This window comes from Mya arenaria, chromosome 13 (genome assembly GCF_026914265.1).
Source record: "Mya arenaria isolate MELC-2E11 chromosome 13, ASM2691426v1".
NCBI lineage: Eukaryota > Metazoa > Mollusca > Bivalvia > Myida > Myidae > Mya > Mya arenaria.
In genome coordinates this window covers 5,975,798-5,994,290 of record NC_069134.1, presented here as the reverse complement: position 1 = coordinate 5,994,290, position 18,493 = coordinate 5,975,798, and the positions used below count along the sequence as shown (strand labels likewise).

The 18,493-nt window shown below is 35.4% G+C and overlaps 1 protein-coding gene across 2 annotated transcripts; it reads right to left on the bottom strand.

Moving 5' to 3' along the window:
* Window positions 1–485: 485 nt before the first annotated feature.
* Window positions 486–17,136, bottom strand: LOC128214764 (phosphatidylinositol-glycan-specific phospholipase D-like). Of its 2 annotated transcripts, none has more exons than XM_052921401.1 (24): window positions 17,002–17,136; window positions 16,136–16,194; window positions 15,551–15,629; window positions 15,069–15,277; window positions 14,362–14,410; window positions 14,148–14,208; window positions 13,072–13,182; window positions 11,728–11,755; window positions 11,425–11,564; window positions 8,860–9,049; window positions 8,605–8,750; window positions 8,134–8,246; window positions 7,895–7,986; window positions 7,518–7,631; window positions 7,041–7,124; window positions 6,560–6,710; window positions 6,269–6,321; window positions 4,962–5,065; window positions 4,581–4,758; window positions 3,250–3,429; window positions 2,701–2,788; window positions 2,324–2,430; window positions 1,955–2,038; window positions 486–1,587 (listed from the first exon to the last, which is right to left on the bottom strand). In XM_052921401.1, the coding sequence occupies exons 1-24, from the start codon at window positions 17,087–17,089 to the stop codon at window positions 1,507–1,509; spliced, it is 2,589 nt and encodes an 862-aa protein (XP_052777361.1). In that variant the 5' UTR covers window positions 17,090–17,136; the 3' UTR covers window positions 486–1,506. The 2 variants fall into 2 exon arrangements, with proteins under 2 accessions (XP_052777361.1, XP_052777360.1); XM_052921400.1 differs by lacking the exon at window positions 13,072–13,182 and adding an exon at window positions 12,260–12,373.
* Window positions 17,137–18,493: the final 1,357 nt, after the last annotated feature.

Here is an 18,493-nt window from a genome sequence, read left to right as displayed (position 1 = left end):
TTAAACCCTTTGATTCTTATAAAGGATAACATTCTGATTTTAAATCATCGGGAACAAAATCTTGAACAATAGATAAATTTTTGGTCCGAGGTATGACATGACCAGGACTTAAACCATGGCTCTCACCTTAGAAGCAGACTTTTAAGCAGTGAATTATCACAGCAGTCATGTGACTGCAGTGAAGTGGGAAATTTATCTCTTACTGCACAGAAATCAACTAAAACTATTTCATATTAATTTAACAAAGGTCCTTGTACATATAAATATATATATACTTTTTATGCCAACTTTTATTTTTATGTATCTTTATATTATAACAAAGTGCAGCATTTATTTTGGTCTGAAAAGTCTAAGGTTTCATATGAACAAAGACAATGTTATTGTATGCAAACTGGGACAAGTAGATGGGAAAAATAGACCAGATTGGTCTTAGATGCAATTGAAATGGGTACAGTAAAATAAAGTATAAAAACAAAAAAATGACATAGAAAAATGATTTTTATTTGTGAAATAATCAATGCAAACAATAAATTTAAGTTGAAAAAGGCTTTCTAGATGAAAATGTCATGAATATTTCTGAAATTAATGTATATAAATTGATTGGACAAATAGAGCAATTAAACAAAACATAATAGTCGTAAATTTGATAAATATTCAATGTTGTGTAACAATTAATTTTGTTAATGTGAGTTTAACGAATCAACTATTAACAAGCATACAACAAAGAATTATCACAGACTCTTGTGGTTGAGTGTTCAATAATATGTACAATGCCTCATGTTTGATCAATATTGCACAAAACAACCAGATAAACTGGTCAAACAAAATATAAATAATACAGCAATAGGACATCTAATAGATGTAAAACAGGCTGTAATCTTCAAAGGGAAAGAAAATACCATGTGATAATCTGAACATAAAGTAGTATTAAACAATGACAAAGGGTACCGGGGTAGTTGCTTTATATTTAAAAAAAATGTCAAAATAATTCATTCATAATCTATTAATAATGCCAATAACCATGTGTTATGTGGATTTTGTAGTTTTTAAATAAAAACACATACATTTATTCACTGAATTGTGCTCTCCTGAAATTAGGCTGAAATCTTTATGTGAAATATATGTAAATGTATTTGCGTTCATAGTATTAATAACATGTATTTGAAGTGAAAGTGATGTTATGCGACATACACACTATTCAGTTATTAAGTAGGAATAAATTTGACAAAATGATACAAATAGCACAAGTTCATATTATGACTAAATTCATTGATATATGCAAGTTTATGCCAACTTGGAGATAAGCTCCCACAATTTTTTGAAAGATTGTTGTAACTACAGAACGTATAAAACAGCTGAAACAATTCTTCAAATCTGCATTACTAATTAAAAGTTAAATTGAAGCATACATTATTAATCAATGTACAATCTTTCATGGTGTTTGTTATTGTGTTATAACTGGAATGTTTTCCCTGATGAGACATTCTCTGTAACTTTATGTGCCCTCTACATAAAGTTGAATACTCCGACTGCTCCTGCAAGTCGCGCAAACTGGCTGGAATGTTGGGCTGTCACAAACAACTGGCGCTGAATGAAATACAGACAATATACGTTATTTACATCATACAATTTGATGGTTCTATTAAGTAATAAAATAAAACACATTTCCAAATTCAGTATAAATTTTTTTTATTAAAAAATAAGAATTAAACCTTTGAAATTTACATGTACATTTTCTACATGTTCTATTACATCTGCATGTAACTGGTTTAAAGTGACCTGGGCTGGTTAATCAAGAACCCTAGGAATGGTTTTGTAGCAAGGCAAGATTTTTCATGGTGCATTACATCTCTTGAAAATTCATCAAAGCAGCTCCTAGGATTGCTGATGTAACAGCCCCTCAGGGCCCCCATCTTTACATGGAAGTATGTTTACGTATTAACATTAAACTTACAGAGCTCTGTGCTTTCAGGTAGGCAAAGTTGGAGCCAAATCTGGTTTTGGGCTGCTTGTCATTCCAGGTCAGAACAGTGGAGGCCTGGAAAATGTTCAACATGGAGAGAGATAATGCTGACAGCAAAATGAACAAAATTGCAAGAAACAAATCTGCTCTATTTCTAGTATTCTGTAACACATAAAAAAAACATTTCCAATCTTACCTAAAATACATACAAAGCGGAATTGAACAGACTATCGATTAATGTTTTATTTTCGTTAAGTTAACATAATGCACAGGTTCTGAGCCAACAATCTTAACAAAACATTCAGCTGCAACATTTTAATAACCTAATTATATCATTGTTACATGGCCTGGTAACCTGACCTGTAAGGCTGGACAGGGCTTGACCAGCTGACCCGTGCAGTCCTCCAGGGTGGAGTCGTAGGGGAAATCTCCGCCCCCATTGTATATGTACACCACTCCTTGGTCGGCTGCAATATACCATAAAGAAAGAGCATGAAGGCTTGGATTTGGCATGCATGAAATTGTGTATAAAGTTTAAGGAAACAAACAGATTATACAGTCTCTTGTTTGTTACTTTGCTTTGTGTTAAAGTTAAATGTGTGAAAATATAAGCAGGATCATATATTTTTTGGCTTATAATTCAATAGTTACTGATGTATGTTTTAAACTTGCTTTATCCTTATAATACTATATTATTTCTTATAAATGCACGCTGCATTAAGACATGTTGTGCCTACGTCCATAGAACTCCTCGGTGATGTCCTCAGAGCGGAGTGGTGCACCCACAACCAAATCATCCATGCCATCCCCAGTCACATCAAGGAACTGAAATATAAACATATGGACAATTACATTAGTAACATTCATCAATTAAACAAAGCTGTGAGTGGTATAGTAATGTATCGGTAAAGCCTCGCATCCAAACAGTCATGGGTTTGAGCCTCAACAGGGACATTTTCTTATGGCTTCACCAAAAGGATACCTGTACTGATCCTTTTACTCGAGTGTGATTCATATCTGTTTACAACTGTCTTCACAATCACAGCCAAACCAATTGGTATACTGGTGACTAATTGAAGCCTGCAATACAGGTTATATACCTGCAGCATCAGCTGTTGGCAGTCAACAGACCAGTCAATCATTTTTAATAAAAACTTTCATAGATCTTTGATGCTAGAGGAAAGGAAAATTTAATGGTGTCAAATAAATTATCTTAACTCAGCGATTTACCAGCAAACAACTGGAAAGAAGCATACCATTTACATCACAAAACACATCCTACATACCCTGACTTTAGCTCCAAACCTTCCATATCTACGGTCGCCCATGAGAGTGATGTTCAGTTGAGTGGGGAGGAATCCATTTGTTGTGTTGTAAAGGAGAACCTTCCCTGCTTGCTCAAAGTCAACTTCCTCTGTAAGTATACGCCCATCAACCTTCGCCCCCAGACTTGTCACTGCTATCACCTTCAAAGAGAAAACACACCTGACTGATTTTTGATGTCAACAATGGGTTTTCTGAGAATGCTATAAAAATTACTATGTAAGTATATAGAAAACCTTGGACGAATTTGAACATCCTAGGTTAAGGGCCACTTCATGAGTCTACATACCAATAATCAAAAGTCTGGGGTTTGTGATTTCAGAGAACAAGTTATTAAAAGATATTTAACTATATACAAAAATGGAAAATTTGAGACTCACAGGGCCAGGCCACTTTTAACCCAAGAGCCATAGTTTGAACAATCTTGGTAAATGACCACTTCTGGAGGCTACCTGGAGGGTCTTTCTGTTTCAGAGATGTTTTTACTAAATAAGTATTTTTTTTATAAAACCTGGGACCCCCAGGGAGGGGCCAGTTTCAGCCCCAGAATAATTAGAACAGTTTGGGAAAGGGCCAACACATGAGAATACATACCAACTATCAAATGTCTGGTATTTGCAATTTAAGAGAACATTTTTAACAGTATAACTATATTAAAATCATTAATATATAGAAAACCTGATACCACTAGAGCAGGACAACTTTTGACCCTAGGGACATAATTTGAACAATCTTGGTAATGGACCAATAAATGTCACTACTTACCAAATATCAAGGGTCTCTGCCTTGTGATTTAAGATAAGATTTTCAAACTTTTTTACTTATATCAGTATGGTATATAGAAAACTTTTGACCCATGGGGCAGGGCTACTTATGAACACAGGGACATACTTTAAAAAATCTGGTAAAGCACCATTACATGAGGCTGCATATGAAATATCATGGGACTGGGCTGAGAGGTTTCAGAGAAGATACTTTTAGTTTAAAATGTTAACACTAAAAGAGAAAAAAACATCTTACCATGGTGCTCTACAATTCTGAGTACATTAAATGAAATCCATCAATTAAAGTTACAACTGGGACAAGATGGAAATGGTTGACAAATGAAAAGTGTGCTTGCTATAAGCTATCCTTTGAGGGGCATATATACTTGTGCCTATTCTTTAAAACAGTACCATCTATCACCAAACTTAACTTATGATTCATATCATCTTTATAAGAAAATTACATGTACAATTATTGATGCTAATTATATAACATTAATCATTAACCTTACACCTATTTATACAAATACCTGAGTGCTCGGGTCTATATAAGGTGATCCGATATCCGAACTCCAGCCCATCTCCTGAAACTCACTGACCAATCGTTGGCCCTCCACAAGAAACTTTGCCTGCAAGGTCGGACCGTAGAATATTGTCAACCGACCTGATGACTGGTCATCAGAGTCTTCATACTTTGTACAGTTTGGGCTGAAATAAGGATTACATCTGTTCACCTCTTGCCTTACAAGCAATATTATCAAATGGAACATCACATTAATAATTTCATACTTAAAATAGCCAATTGAAAGAATTATATATAGCTAGAGTAATTTATGACACCTTTATTTCAAATGCAGATCAAAATTTCTTTCATAGAAATCCAGATGTACATTCAGTGGCATGAGACCTACTTGTATTTCTGGTCACACTGTCTGAATTCAGGCTGGCCGACCATCAGTGTCGGCTTGCCGTTCCACATCCTCATGTTTATATCATAACCAAACCATCCACTATCCTGGTGATACAATGGCATAGGTTCACAATGAAACATTGCACAAAGGTATACAGTAAGACAATGTATAAAAACACAGTTTAACAACATCATAGGTTAACAGTAATTCAATATCATTGGTTCACAGTGAGACAATATCTTAGTTTCACAGTATTGCAATGTCATAGGTTCATTGAGAGACAATGTCATAGGTTCATTGAGAGACAATGTCATAGGTTCACAGTGAGACAATGTCATAGGTTCACAGTGAGACAATGTCATAGGTTCATTGAGAGACAATGCCATAGGTTCATTGAGAGACAATGTCATAGGTTCATTGAGAGACAATGTCATAGGTTCATTGAGAGACAATGTCATAGGTTCATTGAGAGACAATGTCATAGGTTCATTGAGAGACAATGTCATAGGTTCATTGAGAGACAATGTCATAGGTTCACAGTGAGACAATGTCATAGGTTCACAGTGAGACAATGTCATAGGTTCACAGTGAGACAATGTCATAGGTTCATTGAGAGACAATGTCATAGGTTCATTGAGAGACAATGTCATAGGTTCATTGAGAGACAATGTCATAGGTTCACAGTGAGACAATGTCATAGGTTCACAGTGAGACAATGTCATAGGTTCATTGAGAGACAATGTCATAGGTTCATTGAGAGACAATGTCATAGGTTCATTGAGAGACAATGTCATAGGTTCACAGTGAGACAATGTCATAGGTTCACAGTGAGACAATGTCATAGGTTCATTGAGAGACAATGTCATAGGTTCATTGAGAGACAATGTCACAGGTTCATTGAGAGACAATGCCATAGGTTCATGGTTAGACAATATCTTAGTAACACAGTATGACAATGTCATAGGTTCACAGTATGACAATGCCATAGGTTCACAGTATGACAATGCCATAGGTTCACAGTATGACAGTATCATAGGCTTAAAGTGATTCAATGTCATATGTTCATGGTAAGAAAATATCATGGGTTCACAGAGAGGCAATACCAATGGATAATGGTGAGGAAATGCCATAGGTTCATACCATCTTAGTAACATCATTGTAAAAAGTTTGATACAGAGCTATGTTGCAGTCTATCACAGGTTATGACTAATATTACAACTGCATAATGTAAGTCCCATCAATAACAAGCATAATATACATACACATGTATTGAAATCTTAAGTAAGATAAAAAGTCATTTTTCCCACCTGATCTCCCGCTACTGTCCATTTGAGATCATCAACTTCAATGTACTGGTAACCTAGACAGAGATACAATACATGGCATGAATCAGTGTCATTGTTATAGTATAGCTGTGTATAAGAGAAATGAACTCATTTGAAAGATCTAAACTGTTGCTGACATCAAAATGGACTTTTATCTGCATAACTCTCTCTGTTCATGACAAACGCAGTGTTGGAAACTTGATTTGAAAGTGAAAGATGTGAAAATCTTACATGGCAAACAAGAAATACTTCTCGTTACTGACATCACATTACCTGTGTTATCCTTACTGGAGAGGAGGGCAACCACCATGCCCCGCTGCTCCCCACCGCTGGGTGCAATTGGAGCACCCACAACAAGATCTGGGTTCCCATCTGCGTTCACATCTCCCACCGTCAATGAGAAACCCAGGTTACAGTGCTCATACTGGAATAGGAATTATGACAGCTATACCATCTATTAAAATACAGTACATGCACATTATAATATTTAAATCACTACCAACAGTAAACAAGCTAATTTTAACATGAACATTCTCAGTTCCTAATTGCAATTTAAGTTTTCGAGATTTACAATTCAAGTAGGCCACAGTCACAAAAGGAACACACTGATTGCGATTAAGTAAGAATTTAAGACAATGACCTACTCCAACATATACGAAACTTTGCAAAGTGTCTGTTTGAAAGTTATCAACTAATATTCTTATTAATTAAACACATAACATTCTGCACAGAGCAACCAACATAGGCCACCTACCTTGGTACAGGCTAAGGTGATATTGGCAGCTCCATCAAACACCCTGTGTTTGGCTGCATCTCCAAAGTATATCAGCACCAAACCCTGGAAAAGATGGGTTAGAATAAATGGAACCTGGCTGGCTTTGGTGATTTTGAAAATGAGCTCCTGGGAAAATCATGAGTGTGGTTAGCATTTCTATCATTAGGCAAAAGGTGAACTAGAAATGTGTCCATAGGACACAGCTGCCCCCATATGCCATGTTTGTCACAAAAAGCAAGAGCCATTATTTTGTCCAATCTAAGGTTTCAAGACTGCAGGTCAAATAGTTTGGGAGGTTTTAATTAGAAGTTATTTTGCATAATACTTATCTACAGAAACACGAACAGATGGACAGACTCAAGGACTGACAAGGGCAAAGCTATATGCCCCCACTTATGCTGGGGCATAACAACTAAGATATCAGCAACAACACTATAACTGCATGTATACACCTACATTATACAGCAGTGGGTTGTCCCCAGGGTTGACAAAGGCTGGTGCCCCCACAGCAAGGTCCATAACTCCATCCATGTTCACATCCAACACAGCAACTGATGTACCAAACCGTGCCTGCAAATACCATCATCTTTGCATCATTCTCTGTGACTGTTCAGTAAAAGTGGCTAGTTTTTGTCAAGTATAGTTATCTATGCTATGTCAGACAATTATACACACATTTTAACAAATAAATTGCTGACGTGTAACTGATGCTCTAAATATATTATTCAAATTCTGGTTAAACTGGTTCAGGAGCATAAACATCTTACAACTCAAAAATCAACAAACTCATCGGACACTTCCCCTTAATCACAGTCTGCAAAAGGCACTCTTACTGCAATGAAGCCATTTAGTATCTGCCCCTGGTTAGACTGGGCCAGATCATCAAGGTTTGGGTTTGTCGCTCTTGGAATTCCACTCTCATCCCCTGCATTTATTACAGTAAATGCATAAACTCAATATTGAATTACAGGTTAACATTGACAGGAATTGAATCCATATTTTTATAACATTCCAAGAACATAGAGCTAATCTGTGCGAACATCATTTAAATATGCATTGGTAGTTTCCTTACCATAGATGATGTACACACGGCCGTCCTGGGGGTTGCCCGGGTTGCTGTAGCCAGGGGCCGATATCACCAGGTCTGTATGGCCATCTGAGTTTAGGTCACCTGTTGCATATGCCCTGGGTGCATAATTTGTATAACAGTGAGAAAATGTCATTATTACAATAAGCCATAAGCCTTGAGCAAGCACTTTCTTGAAGACAACTAGCTCTTTTTTTACTTTTTAGTAATTCTCCTACTTGATTTCTAGCAAAATTTGTTCACGACATTGTTTTTGTCTTCTCAAATATGCCAATACTTATACACAAAGGGAAAAACGTCTACATGTCATCACTTTCTAACTCACCTCTCAACCAGCCTTTACCTTTCATTTTTAATTAATTCAAATCACAATTTAATTGAAACATTCAAATTCATGCCTTATCATACATATCATTCATCCAAATTAAAGATAATTTTAACATTGCCGAAACTCACTCTCCTAGCCTGGCGTAGTCGTTGCTGACATAGAAAATACTGTCTGGTACTCGGGGCTCAGCATTGACTGGCCCAGCCTCCTGCAGGAAGTTCCTCACCTTTTTAGCCTTTTCAACCTTTGCTAGTCGGTGCTTTTTCAGCTTCTCCTGCAATAAAATACCACATAGATCAGACCACTCATTGAAAAACAGGCTACAATACGCATTCAATTAAAGCTACACATTAATCTCTGAAGGCAATATTTTAGTCAATTACCAAGTATGCCATTGAAGGTTTGATTCTGATGCCCCTCAGCTCTGACTGTACAACAACATCATCCTTGGAGACACCGTTTCTATTGGGCCGCTTGAAGTAGCCATTCTTTCCAGGCGGCCGGTAACCAGGCAACCGTGGCTCACTTGTGTTACAGTGTAGAAACAGGGTGCTGTGTGGGATGTCACACTTCCTGAAGGAAAACATAAATGAAAATGTTCATGTTTGCACAATTGAGTTTACATACACTGGAATCTTATTGTAATCGTTGGAAACTTGTTGTTAATGTCAGGAATATTAAATTAATGATTTTTAGGAAAGGAAGTTGTTTACCAAGAAATACTGTGTTTTATTATAAAACTGAAATTATTGATATTGTAAGTAAGTTTACATATTGAGGTATTATTTTTACCACTACATTTTTTGAAGCACAAAAATGTATAGCAGGCCAAGCACTTAAAGCCATTTTTGCAATGAATAAGTATTTACACAAATTTACAGATCTATCAGTGAGTCATAGAATGGAACTTTTTGATAAACTTATTACTCCCATTTTAAACTATGGAATTGAGGTCTGGGGGTTCGTAAAGGGAAATGCATTAGAACGAGTCAATCTTCATTTTTGTAAATGAATGTTAGGGGTAAAATAAACATGCACAATGATTTTATATATGGTGAATTTGGGCAAACTGACTTTAAAGTAAGAAGGTATTATAACATAGTTAGGTTCTGGTTAACAAATTTAAAATCCAAAGAAAATAAATATGTTAAACACGTTTACACCATGTTAAAAAGGTACTTGGAATCCTATCCACATCGTAAATCTTGGTGCTCTTTGTTAAACCAGGGCTTATTTTTATAGATATATAACTTGTTTTAAGCCTCAGCCATATTTAGATGTAGTAAATGTTAGTAAATTTAGAATAGCTTTAGCAAAAGTACGAGTTTCCTCACATAGACTATGTATAGAGACTGGAAGATGGGCCAGACCGGTATAAATACCCGTACATGAGAGAAAAAATCGAATATAATATTTTAGAAGATGAATACCATTTTGTTATTGAATGTCCATTGTATAATGATATTCGAAACTCTTCATTGCCATCCTACTATTTACGACATCCTAGAATGCACAAATTTATAGAGTTAATTAACACTAAAAATGAAGGAAGATTGAAGAATTTGAGTGTATTTGTTTACAAAGCTTTTCACATTATGTCAAATAGACACTTTGTAACAGTCAAGTATTATAGCCATTGTCATAATATTTATTAGTTAATATTTTACCGCACAAGCACATATTATTGTATTTGTCACCATTGTGCACTTAATGCCTCTTGGGTCTACGATCATCTGGTTTATTATAAATAAAACTTGAAACTTTGTTTGCACAAGCTTTATAAATAGAAGTGCTAATTGATGACTAAAACTAAGAAAACTCACCGAATTCTAAACAGTGTTTAAGGCTTTTAGAAAAGTGATGAAAAAAAATGTGTATTTTAAACAAGGGGCCCATCTTGGCCCTTTAGGCTAACTTGAGTAAATGGTTATGGGTAAGCAGAGAAACATTCCTGAGAATTCTTTTCAAGAGGGGCAGTGGTTTCTGACAACACATTAACAATGTTTTAATTGAAAGTTCTAACCATAAAAGAAAAATGTGCTGCTAAGCTATCCGCATTGTTGTTGCTTTTTAAAAAAAGGAATATAGCTCTGACTCTAACTCAAGGGCCATAATTTGGACAATTTTGATGAAGATCCACAACATAATATCAATGGTCTCAGTTATAGAGAAGATTTCAATAGGAGACTTTGCCTGATAACCCCCAAACGGAGTTGTCTTTCTTACTTAGACTACACCATATAGAACATAGTCATACAGTGAAAACTACCTCCACCCAAAGGAGAGTTTTAAACAAACCAACATGGCTTCAAGGAATTAAGGGCCATCTAAAGAACATTTCTGTGAAATTATTTTGAAATCTGCCCAGCAGTTTCCTAGAAGAAGATTTTCAAAGTTTTCCACATAGTCATATAGTGAAAAATAGAAACAACATGGCTTAAAGGAATTTGATTAAGGACCACCTTAGGTACATTTCAATGAAATAATTTTGCAATCAGGCAATTGGGCAAGCAGTTTCTGAGGTTGACTGTTGGTTGCCATTGCATGCAGAGTTCTACATTGAGTCACTTTATGTTAAGGAATCTGGAAGAGGATCATCTAAGGAATATTCCTGTAAAATTTGGTTGCAATTGGCCAAGTTGTTAAGGAGGCAAAGTAGTTTGAAGGAAAATGTTGACGACAGACATGGGTCCCCTATCACAATAGCTCACCCTTCAGCACTTTGTGCTCAGGAGGCTAAAAAGGGAAGCTTTTATATGTTAACCTGACAGGAGATATTTCGACAGCCTATGACACATCCTACAATAAATGATATATTGAGGGAAATAGACAAGACGAAATTTTAGTGCTTTTTATATGTTTTGATTTTCATGGAAAAGAAGGACCTAGGAAAAGAGCATCCTTCTACAATGTTCTATATTGTATAACATATTTCTTTATTTCCTTACTGTGTTCCTTGGTCAAACATGATGACTGCCTCGTGCCAGATGCGGTCCGTCCAGACGGCCATGTCACCCACCCCACCCTCGAAGTAATCCTCAAACTGGTCGACCAGGAATGGGCTCTGGTCTGCGTAGTCAGGAAACAGCTGGGGCGGTTAAGGGGGGTAGACTGATGTAGTAATTCAATAACATATCTTACACATTTTTATTTCAAAAAGTTTAAGGAAACAAAACTGTGTGAATGGAATCATGTTTTAAAGGAAGATAACTAAAATGCAATATGTTACAAAATGAAAACCGATTAAGTACCTCTTTGGCTGCTAAGTTTTCCGCCAATCTGAAAAAAATGAATAACAAACAACTTGAAGTAGCTTCTAAAAACAATCCTGTAATTCATCAGAAGCCAAACATAAGAATATACTGTATAATTCAAATCAAAGAAACATCAAAATAAATTACCTAAATTAAGTTGTTGAATAAAATTACAATTAGGAGAATACCAGGTAGTATTTCATTTGAACTATTAACTGTTTTCTTTCTGTTTTAAGACATAAGTAGAACTTCAAATACATGTGTAAGAACTGTATATATATTGAAAATCATCATTATTTTTAGTTAAATAATAATATGTTACTTTGTACATAACTAAAAAGATATACATGTTACTCAAATAAAGAACTCACATGCCTACATGATGCATTGTTCAAAAGCTGTTGGTTAGTAGATATGATATTACTACATAAATGAATATATCTTCTATTTATAATGGTAGCAGAAAATCATAAGATATAAAAACAGTCCACTGATTGGTGCAGATACTTTATGGGATAGATTTGTGTACCTTGCTAAGAACAGTGTCTGGGCACACTCCTGAATTATGGCCCGTGGCATTTTCGTGTAGTTACCGTTATAATAGTTTATGTATATTTGAAACAGATCGTCTACAGGAATATACCTACAAACAGCATGCAATATATCAGTGTTAGTGTACTAAGAACTAAGAAAAATAAGAAATCTGCAAAGTGCAGCAACTTTTTGTATTTAAGCCAGATGTTTAGCAGGCTTATTGTTTCTCCCCACTCTCCATATCTCTCAAGTTCAGTTAAAAGCTTTTCACCGATGCAAATTAATGTTGCTTGCATTTCTATTTAAACATCTGAATAAAATACAAACTGGCTTTTTACTGGTCATATGATAGAGTTAGCTTTTTTTCAACAAGGCTAACCCTGGCTAAGCAGTTACATGTACGTTGATCGTTGTTAAAATTTACATTAGTTTACATTAGTTGTTGATGCAAGCTGATTAATATACACATGTGGGTTCACTCAATTTGTATTCATGCATTTCAATGGCTTGCACATATGACCAGCTTTCAACACCAAACATGGAATAGAACATGTTCAAACTAAAGATGACCCTGATGTAGATCCATCTGAATCATATACAATTGACAGAGCTCTTCCCATAAGAGTAGGGTTTAGCTTCAAGTTTGAAGAGGGTGCTGCACCCTGCCCTTCTTCAAACCTGTCTCAAACCCTACTATAGTTACATGTCTTCTACCAAAATTATGTTTCATGATAGCTGAACAGGTCCTATTCCACCACAACTAGCAAAACAACAGCCACCACCACTTGCCACAGTCACAGTGAGTACCTTTCCACAAACAACTGCACGCTACATCCAGCTATTATGGGCTTTGGTACCCGTCTCTTATTGTCATAGTACTGACCATATATTTCATACAAATCATCTAACGGTAGATACCTATAACAAGACTTCATATAAAACTATTGTGTCAAACCAAAAACCTATATTTACACCTCAACTTCCATTCCTTAAATGAACTGCCTTTCGGCAATTGCGTTCATCAATCGATGAAGGCAACATCATCGGTTATGTTCGGATCGTAATTCATTGCATAACAATATACATGAAAGCTATTGATCTTGTTATTGGTTGTATTGTGTCTGCAGGTCCCGTAAAATATAGATCAACATTTTTAAAAGTGTAAGTTTATTATATTTTAAATATATCGGTACCAGAAGTGTTTTAATTTACGTTTTAAAGTGATTTCAAGTGGTTGATCTTTTCCCGCGTTGTTGTGACGTCATTTGAAAAAAATGTTTCCGGTTATAGTCGGGTCGTTCTATTTACAGAATGGGTAAAAACGGATTACTGAAATGTTTTCTTAAAAGAAATGAAGTATTTTTTAACAATTCTTGAATGAAATAATGAACTATTGGTGTAAATATAAGGAATGAATTGCGGGGTTGATGTCATTATCGGGGATATGAACGCAATTGGGTTGGTCAAAGTATGCGTGGAGTCCTTCGGACTCCACACACATTGACCAACCCAATTGCGTTCATACCCCGATAATGACATCAACCCCGCAATTCATTCCTTAAATAATGAGCAAAGTTTACATATTCCAAACTATTCAAAAACATAATCATTGTGTTGTTATTTTTTTTTCTTTATTTTTCAAAGTTAAATGAATAATAAACGAAAATGTTGAGACCTAAAGAAAATTATAAAATTATATCATGCCTTTCTTTCACCATCTTAAACATAAGCATCACAAGATACAATCATCCAATGATCAAGTGTTTTACAATTCAATATATTACAAGTTCCTTCATATTTATGAACCTTAGTTTCATCCTCAAAAACATGTATATAAATCACCTAACAACACCAACAAATATTAATTGTCGTATTCCACTTACCATCCTTCCTCAAGGGGAATATAGGATGTGTCCATCTCATAGGCCGTCATAATGTCCCCACCTACAGAACAGGCCAACATGTAAATCCACTTTAAGAACAGATGTATTTTCCTTTTCTTCAATTGATAGAACTGTTATAGTTAAATCTTTGATATCTACAAGGAACCCTTTCGATGTTTGAAGATTTTAAAAACATTGCACCTTAAAATCTTACCAAAATCAGCCACTGTATGTGCATCGCTGAAGTGTGAATGAAAATTGATCTGAAATAGAAAACAACAAGAGCCATCACAGGAAGGTGACAAATTCCCCCGAAAGTCCTCATTGGACAGATAGCCATTAGTATTTTGGCCTATATGGACAAGATAGCCATTTAGTATGTAACATTTTCATTATGACAAACCTTCCTTCCTTTAAAATTTGGAAAATTTGACCTGAAACATTTTTAAAGAGCCAAGTATGTACATGGACATGATAAGTCACTGTTTGATGGATTGGAAGTCAACTTGCTTCTGGGCTTAAGCTTTCTTCAGTTATTCATCAAAAATGAATTTTCAGCTTAAGATCACCACAACCTTGACCTTTGACCCACTGACCTCAAAAACATAAGGGTTTAACCGCTGGTCATTACCAACATGCATACCAAGTTTCAAGTCTCTCAGCCTAAGCTTTTCTTCTGTTATTGATCGAAAACTGAAGACTTTCAGTATGAGATCGACTGACCTTAAACACTGACCTCATAATCAATAGGGTTCCTCTGCTGGTCATAATGATTACCAAACTTATGCTTATCAATTACAAGGAACATGTAAAGAATTTGACAATCCCATAAGTAAAGATATGATTCCAAATACTAAAACGATATAATTGCACATCTGAAGAAACAAATTAATATGATTTAAAAGCACAAGGCACACTTACATTTGCCATGGCCTGTATAAAGCCACGGTCAATTCCAAGACTGTGCCAGAGAATGTCTGCCACCTGGTGGGAGACAACACCGAACATGAAAACAACGAGTTTCTGTGTGGCATCGTCCCAAGGCTTTGGATATCGGCTTGTGATGTAGTTGGCCGTAGCATTCAAGAAAGGGGCCCAGTGGGTGTCCTCCGATACATCATGGTACATACCTGCAAGAGACATTCATCGTGTAAGGCTTCAATTTTGTCTTGCCAATTGTTTTGAAATAATCTAATTAATACATTGAACTATATGGCAATACAGGTAAGAAGACATGAGTTTAAACCTTAATAACATCTCCTTAATTTAAATGCAGTATTTTTTTTCTCTATGACAGAATGGGCATACATATGCCTTTCTTCATGTAAACATTATCATATATTATTATATAAGAAATACAATTAAGATTTAGAGAGAAACAAAATCTGGTTCAATATTCATACCATTGGCACAGATTACATCATAATATGCATCTGGGTAAGGGCTCCCTGCCATCAGGGCATCCTGGTGATTACGAATCATCTGAAATTTCACATGTGCATCTAAAAACTTTGTTGTCTGTATGATGATTTTATTCTTTACATAGAATATAATATCTTATAATTAATAAAAAAAAAAAAACCAAAACTGGTAGACCAAAGAAGTTACTTTTGCAATACACAGTAAATACACTTTTCCCAGAAAACACACACTGTACATAAAACTTATCATGTGATTAACAAACAAGTCCAAATATGGACCTATAGCAGTGGAATTTTATTAGACAATATTTCATTTACCACCTGCCTGTGGCATTTTGCATAAAATGAATACATTAAAGAAGTTATTATCAAGTTCAACAAAAAAAACCAATGTATATATCCATTGTAACACAAAAAGTCAAAACAATCATGAATATTAAAAAACAACAAAAAAACAACAACTTTTAATTATGTTGGTTATGAATTTGCCTGCACATTGTGTATTGACTGATCATTATGCTTACTCAGACTGAAATGAAATATTTACTAATAAATCTTATCACTCACTTCTCCATAGTTAGTATTGCTGTCTGCAGAATCCTGAAAATATTGCTGAGCCCTGTGGCCTGCAATAAACAATCATGATTTAGTTTTAGAACATTTTTTTTTTCCTTTTCTAAGCACAAATAAATATCAAGTTGGGATTTGGAAGTTTGTTTTAAAATGTCAATGGTCTAGTCGTGATTATCATAATTAAAAACAACAGCTTCTTAATCAATTGTAACATGCAAGACCAACAAGGCCAGCAGATCCCTTCAGAGAAAAGTATGCTCGACCCTGAAGTCAGGTCGACTGGTTTTATGTAGTATATTCTCTGTCCACACGGAGAACTAGATATGTCAATTTGCATATTATCAGGTACATCAACATACTACAGCGGAACATTATGAACGCACCTCCGCCTACAGTGAAATGTTACACAATTATGCTGACAGGTGTTTAATTTGCATCATCCTTAATTGAGCCATGAAATGTGAACTGAGTTTCAAAGAGGAATTCAGTCTTAGACTCGATTAGAAGTGTTTGAAGCGATTGCTGAAGAAGAGTTTAAAAAGTTTGTACTACCCACCCCCCTGCCCAATCATGTTTTAAAGTCAATGTCTGCAAGAAATGACGAAATTCTTGGAAATACCTGGAAATACCAGTGAACTTAAATTGTGTACTTAAATCTGTTTTATTTTAAATTGAAAAACAGACCTTGTTTGTATTGATAGGAACTGTAGTATGAATCTGGTAGTAAGATTTGTCCCAGTATGAATGTTAAAGACCAGCCAGACAGTTAGCTCAGGTTGTTAGACTTAGAGCGCCGTAGTCTCAGATGTTTACATAAAAATCTGAAGACTTTTTTCTCATGCTAATTTATAGGTACTTACTTATTTCAATATGCGTCAAAACGCCACATGTGTTGCATAATGTGGATTTTAGAGATACAAGAAAGGCGAAAACTAAAATTCTCTCCATAGTTATTATTTTGTTTTATTTCCTTATGGGCGCTGACATCTTGTTACTCATGTGACCGTCACGTGATAAAAGACAATTACGGCTTCATACTACTATTAGTATTCCCTGTTTCGAAAATGGCCGTGGGGAAAATCGCATTGTAATACGTTTGTTATTTAATTTGTTTCAAATATCTTTCTTAGCTTCCACTGTTAAATGTTGTTGTCACGCACCCATTGTGAACGCCTTAACCTTTCAAATTGCTCTAGCATTGTTCCAGCTAGTTTTTTCCTCCGTACAAGTTTAGGTTACAATACTGTTTTTAGAAACGATAGATTGAAAGGCAAAGGCGGGGATGGGGGGGGGGGTATTCTTGTTAAGAAGAAATTGCGAAATTATGGGGGATAAACTTGAAATAAAGGGTTGTTAACCCATGTATATATCATCCTACTATAGGCCACATGAGTCTGACCTTCACAGCCTTCTTGAACTTGAAATTTCACTGGACCTTGTCAGCAAATTAAAGAGTAGAACACCTATTCTTGGAGATTTCAACTTTCCAAAGCTTACCTAGGATTCAGAACATACGCCACATTTAAAACCGGGTTTCAGTCCCTCAACTGTCTATGACCAATTCCTTGACATCATAAATGATCAAAGCATGACACAGATGCATGGTCTGTGAAAACACTAGAAACGACAACATCCTGGACCTTTTGCTAACAACCAACCTTACATTTGTAGACAAAGTAAACATCATACATGGAATTAGTGACCATGACATCATTTCAACCATTGGTAAAGCCCGTCCAAACATACTCAAACAAAAGCCAAGAATTGTACCCCTCTGTCGAAAAGCAAACTGGGATGATTTCAAGCAATTCATGAACACTACCCAGTCCGATATCCTACAAGGTTCATACAGTCTATTAGTTGAGGAGATCTGACTTAGATTCACAGATGCTGTCGAAAGAGGTATTACTAAATTTATACCGATCACGAAAATTGATTGCAAAATAGCACTGCCTTGGATTACTAAAGAAATTAAGAAACTTATTCACAAAAGAGATTATCTTTATATAAAACTACAAAAGAATCGCACTGATTGATCAAACATTAGCAACAAATTTAAATCATTAAAGGCAACCATCAAAAGTAAAATAAAAAAAGTCTCACTTAACTTACATTGAGAACATCCTTGATATTGCTAATGATGAGCAATCGGTTGACAATTCAAGTTCTGCACCAAAAAGCTATATATTCATTAATAAAAAAACACTCTAAAACAAGACTCTCAGAGTGTGTCATTGCTCAAAGATCTTGTTACAGATAGGCAAACACTGAAAAAGCAAACATTCTGAATAACCAATTTCAATCGTTTTTGTTTTTTTTAAAAAACATCCCCTTTTTCTCTCAAACAAGCGT

Coding starts and splice junctions, on each gene's coding strand:
- LOC128214764 (XM_052921400.1), bottom strand. CDS start 17,089: ATGGAGAGAATTTTAGTTTTCGCCTTTCTTGTATCTCTAAAATCCACA. Junction 12,374..14,147: donor ATTCCCCTTGAGGAAGGATG/GTAAGTGGAATA, acceptor TGCTGTTTGTAG/GTATATTCCTGTAGACGATC. Junction 11,756..12,259: donor CAGACACTGTTCTTAGCAAG/GTACACAAATCT, acceptor CATTTTTTTCAG/ATTGGCGGAAAACTTAGCAG.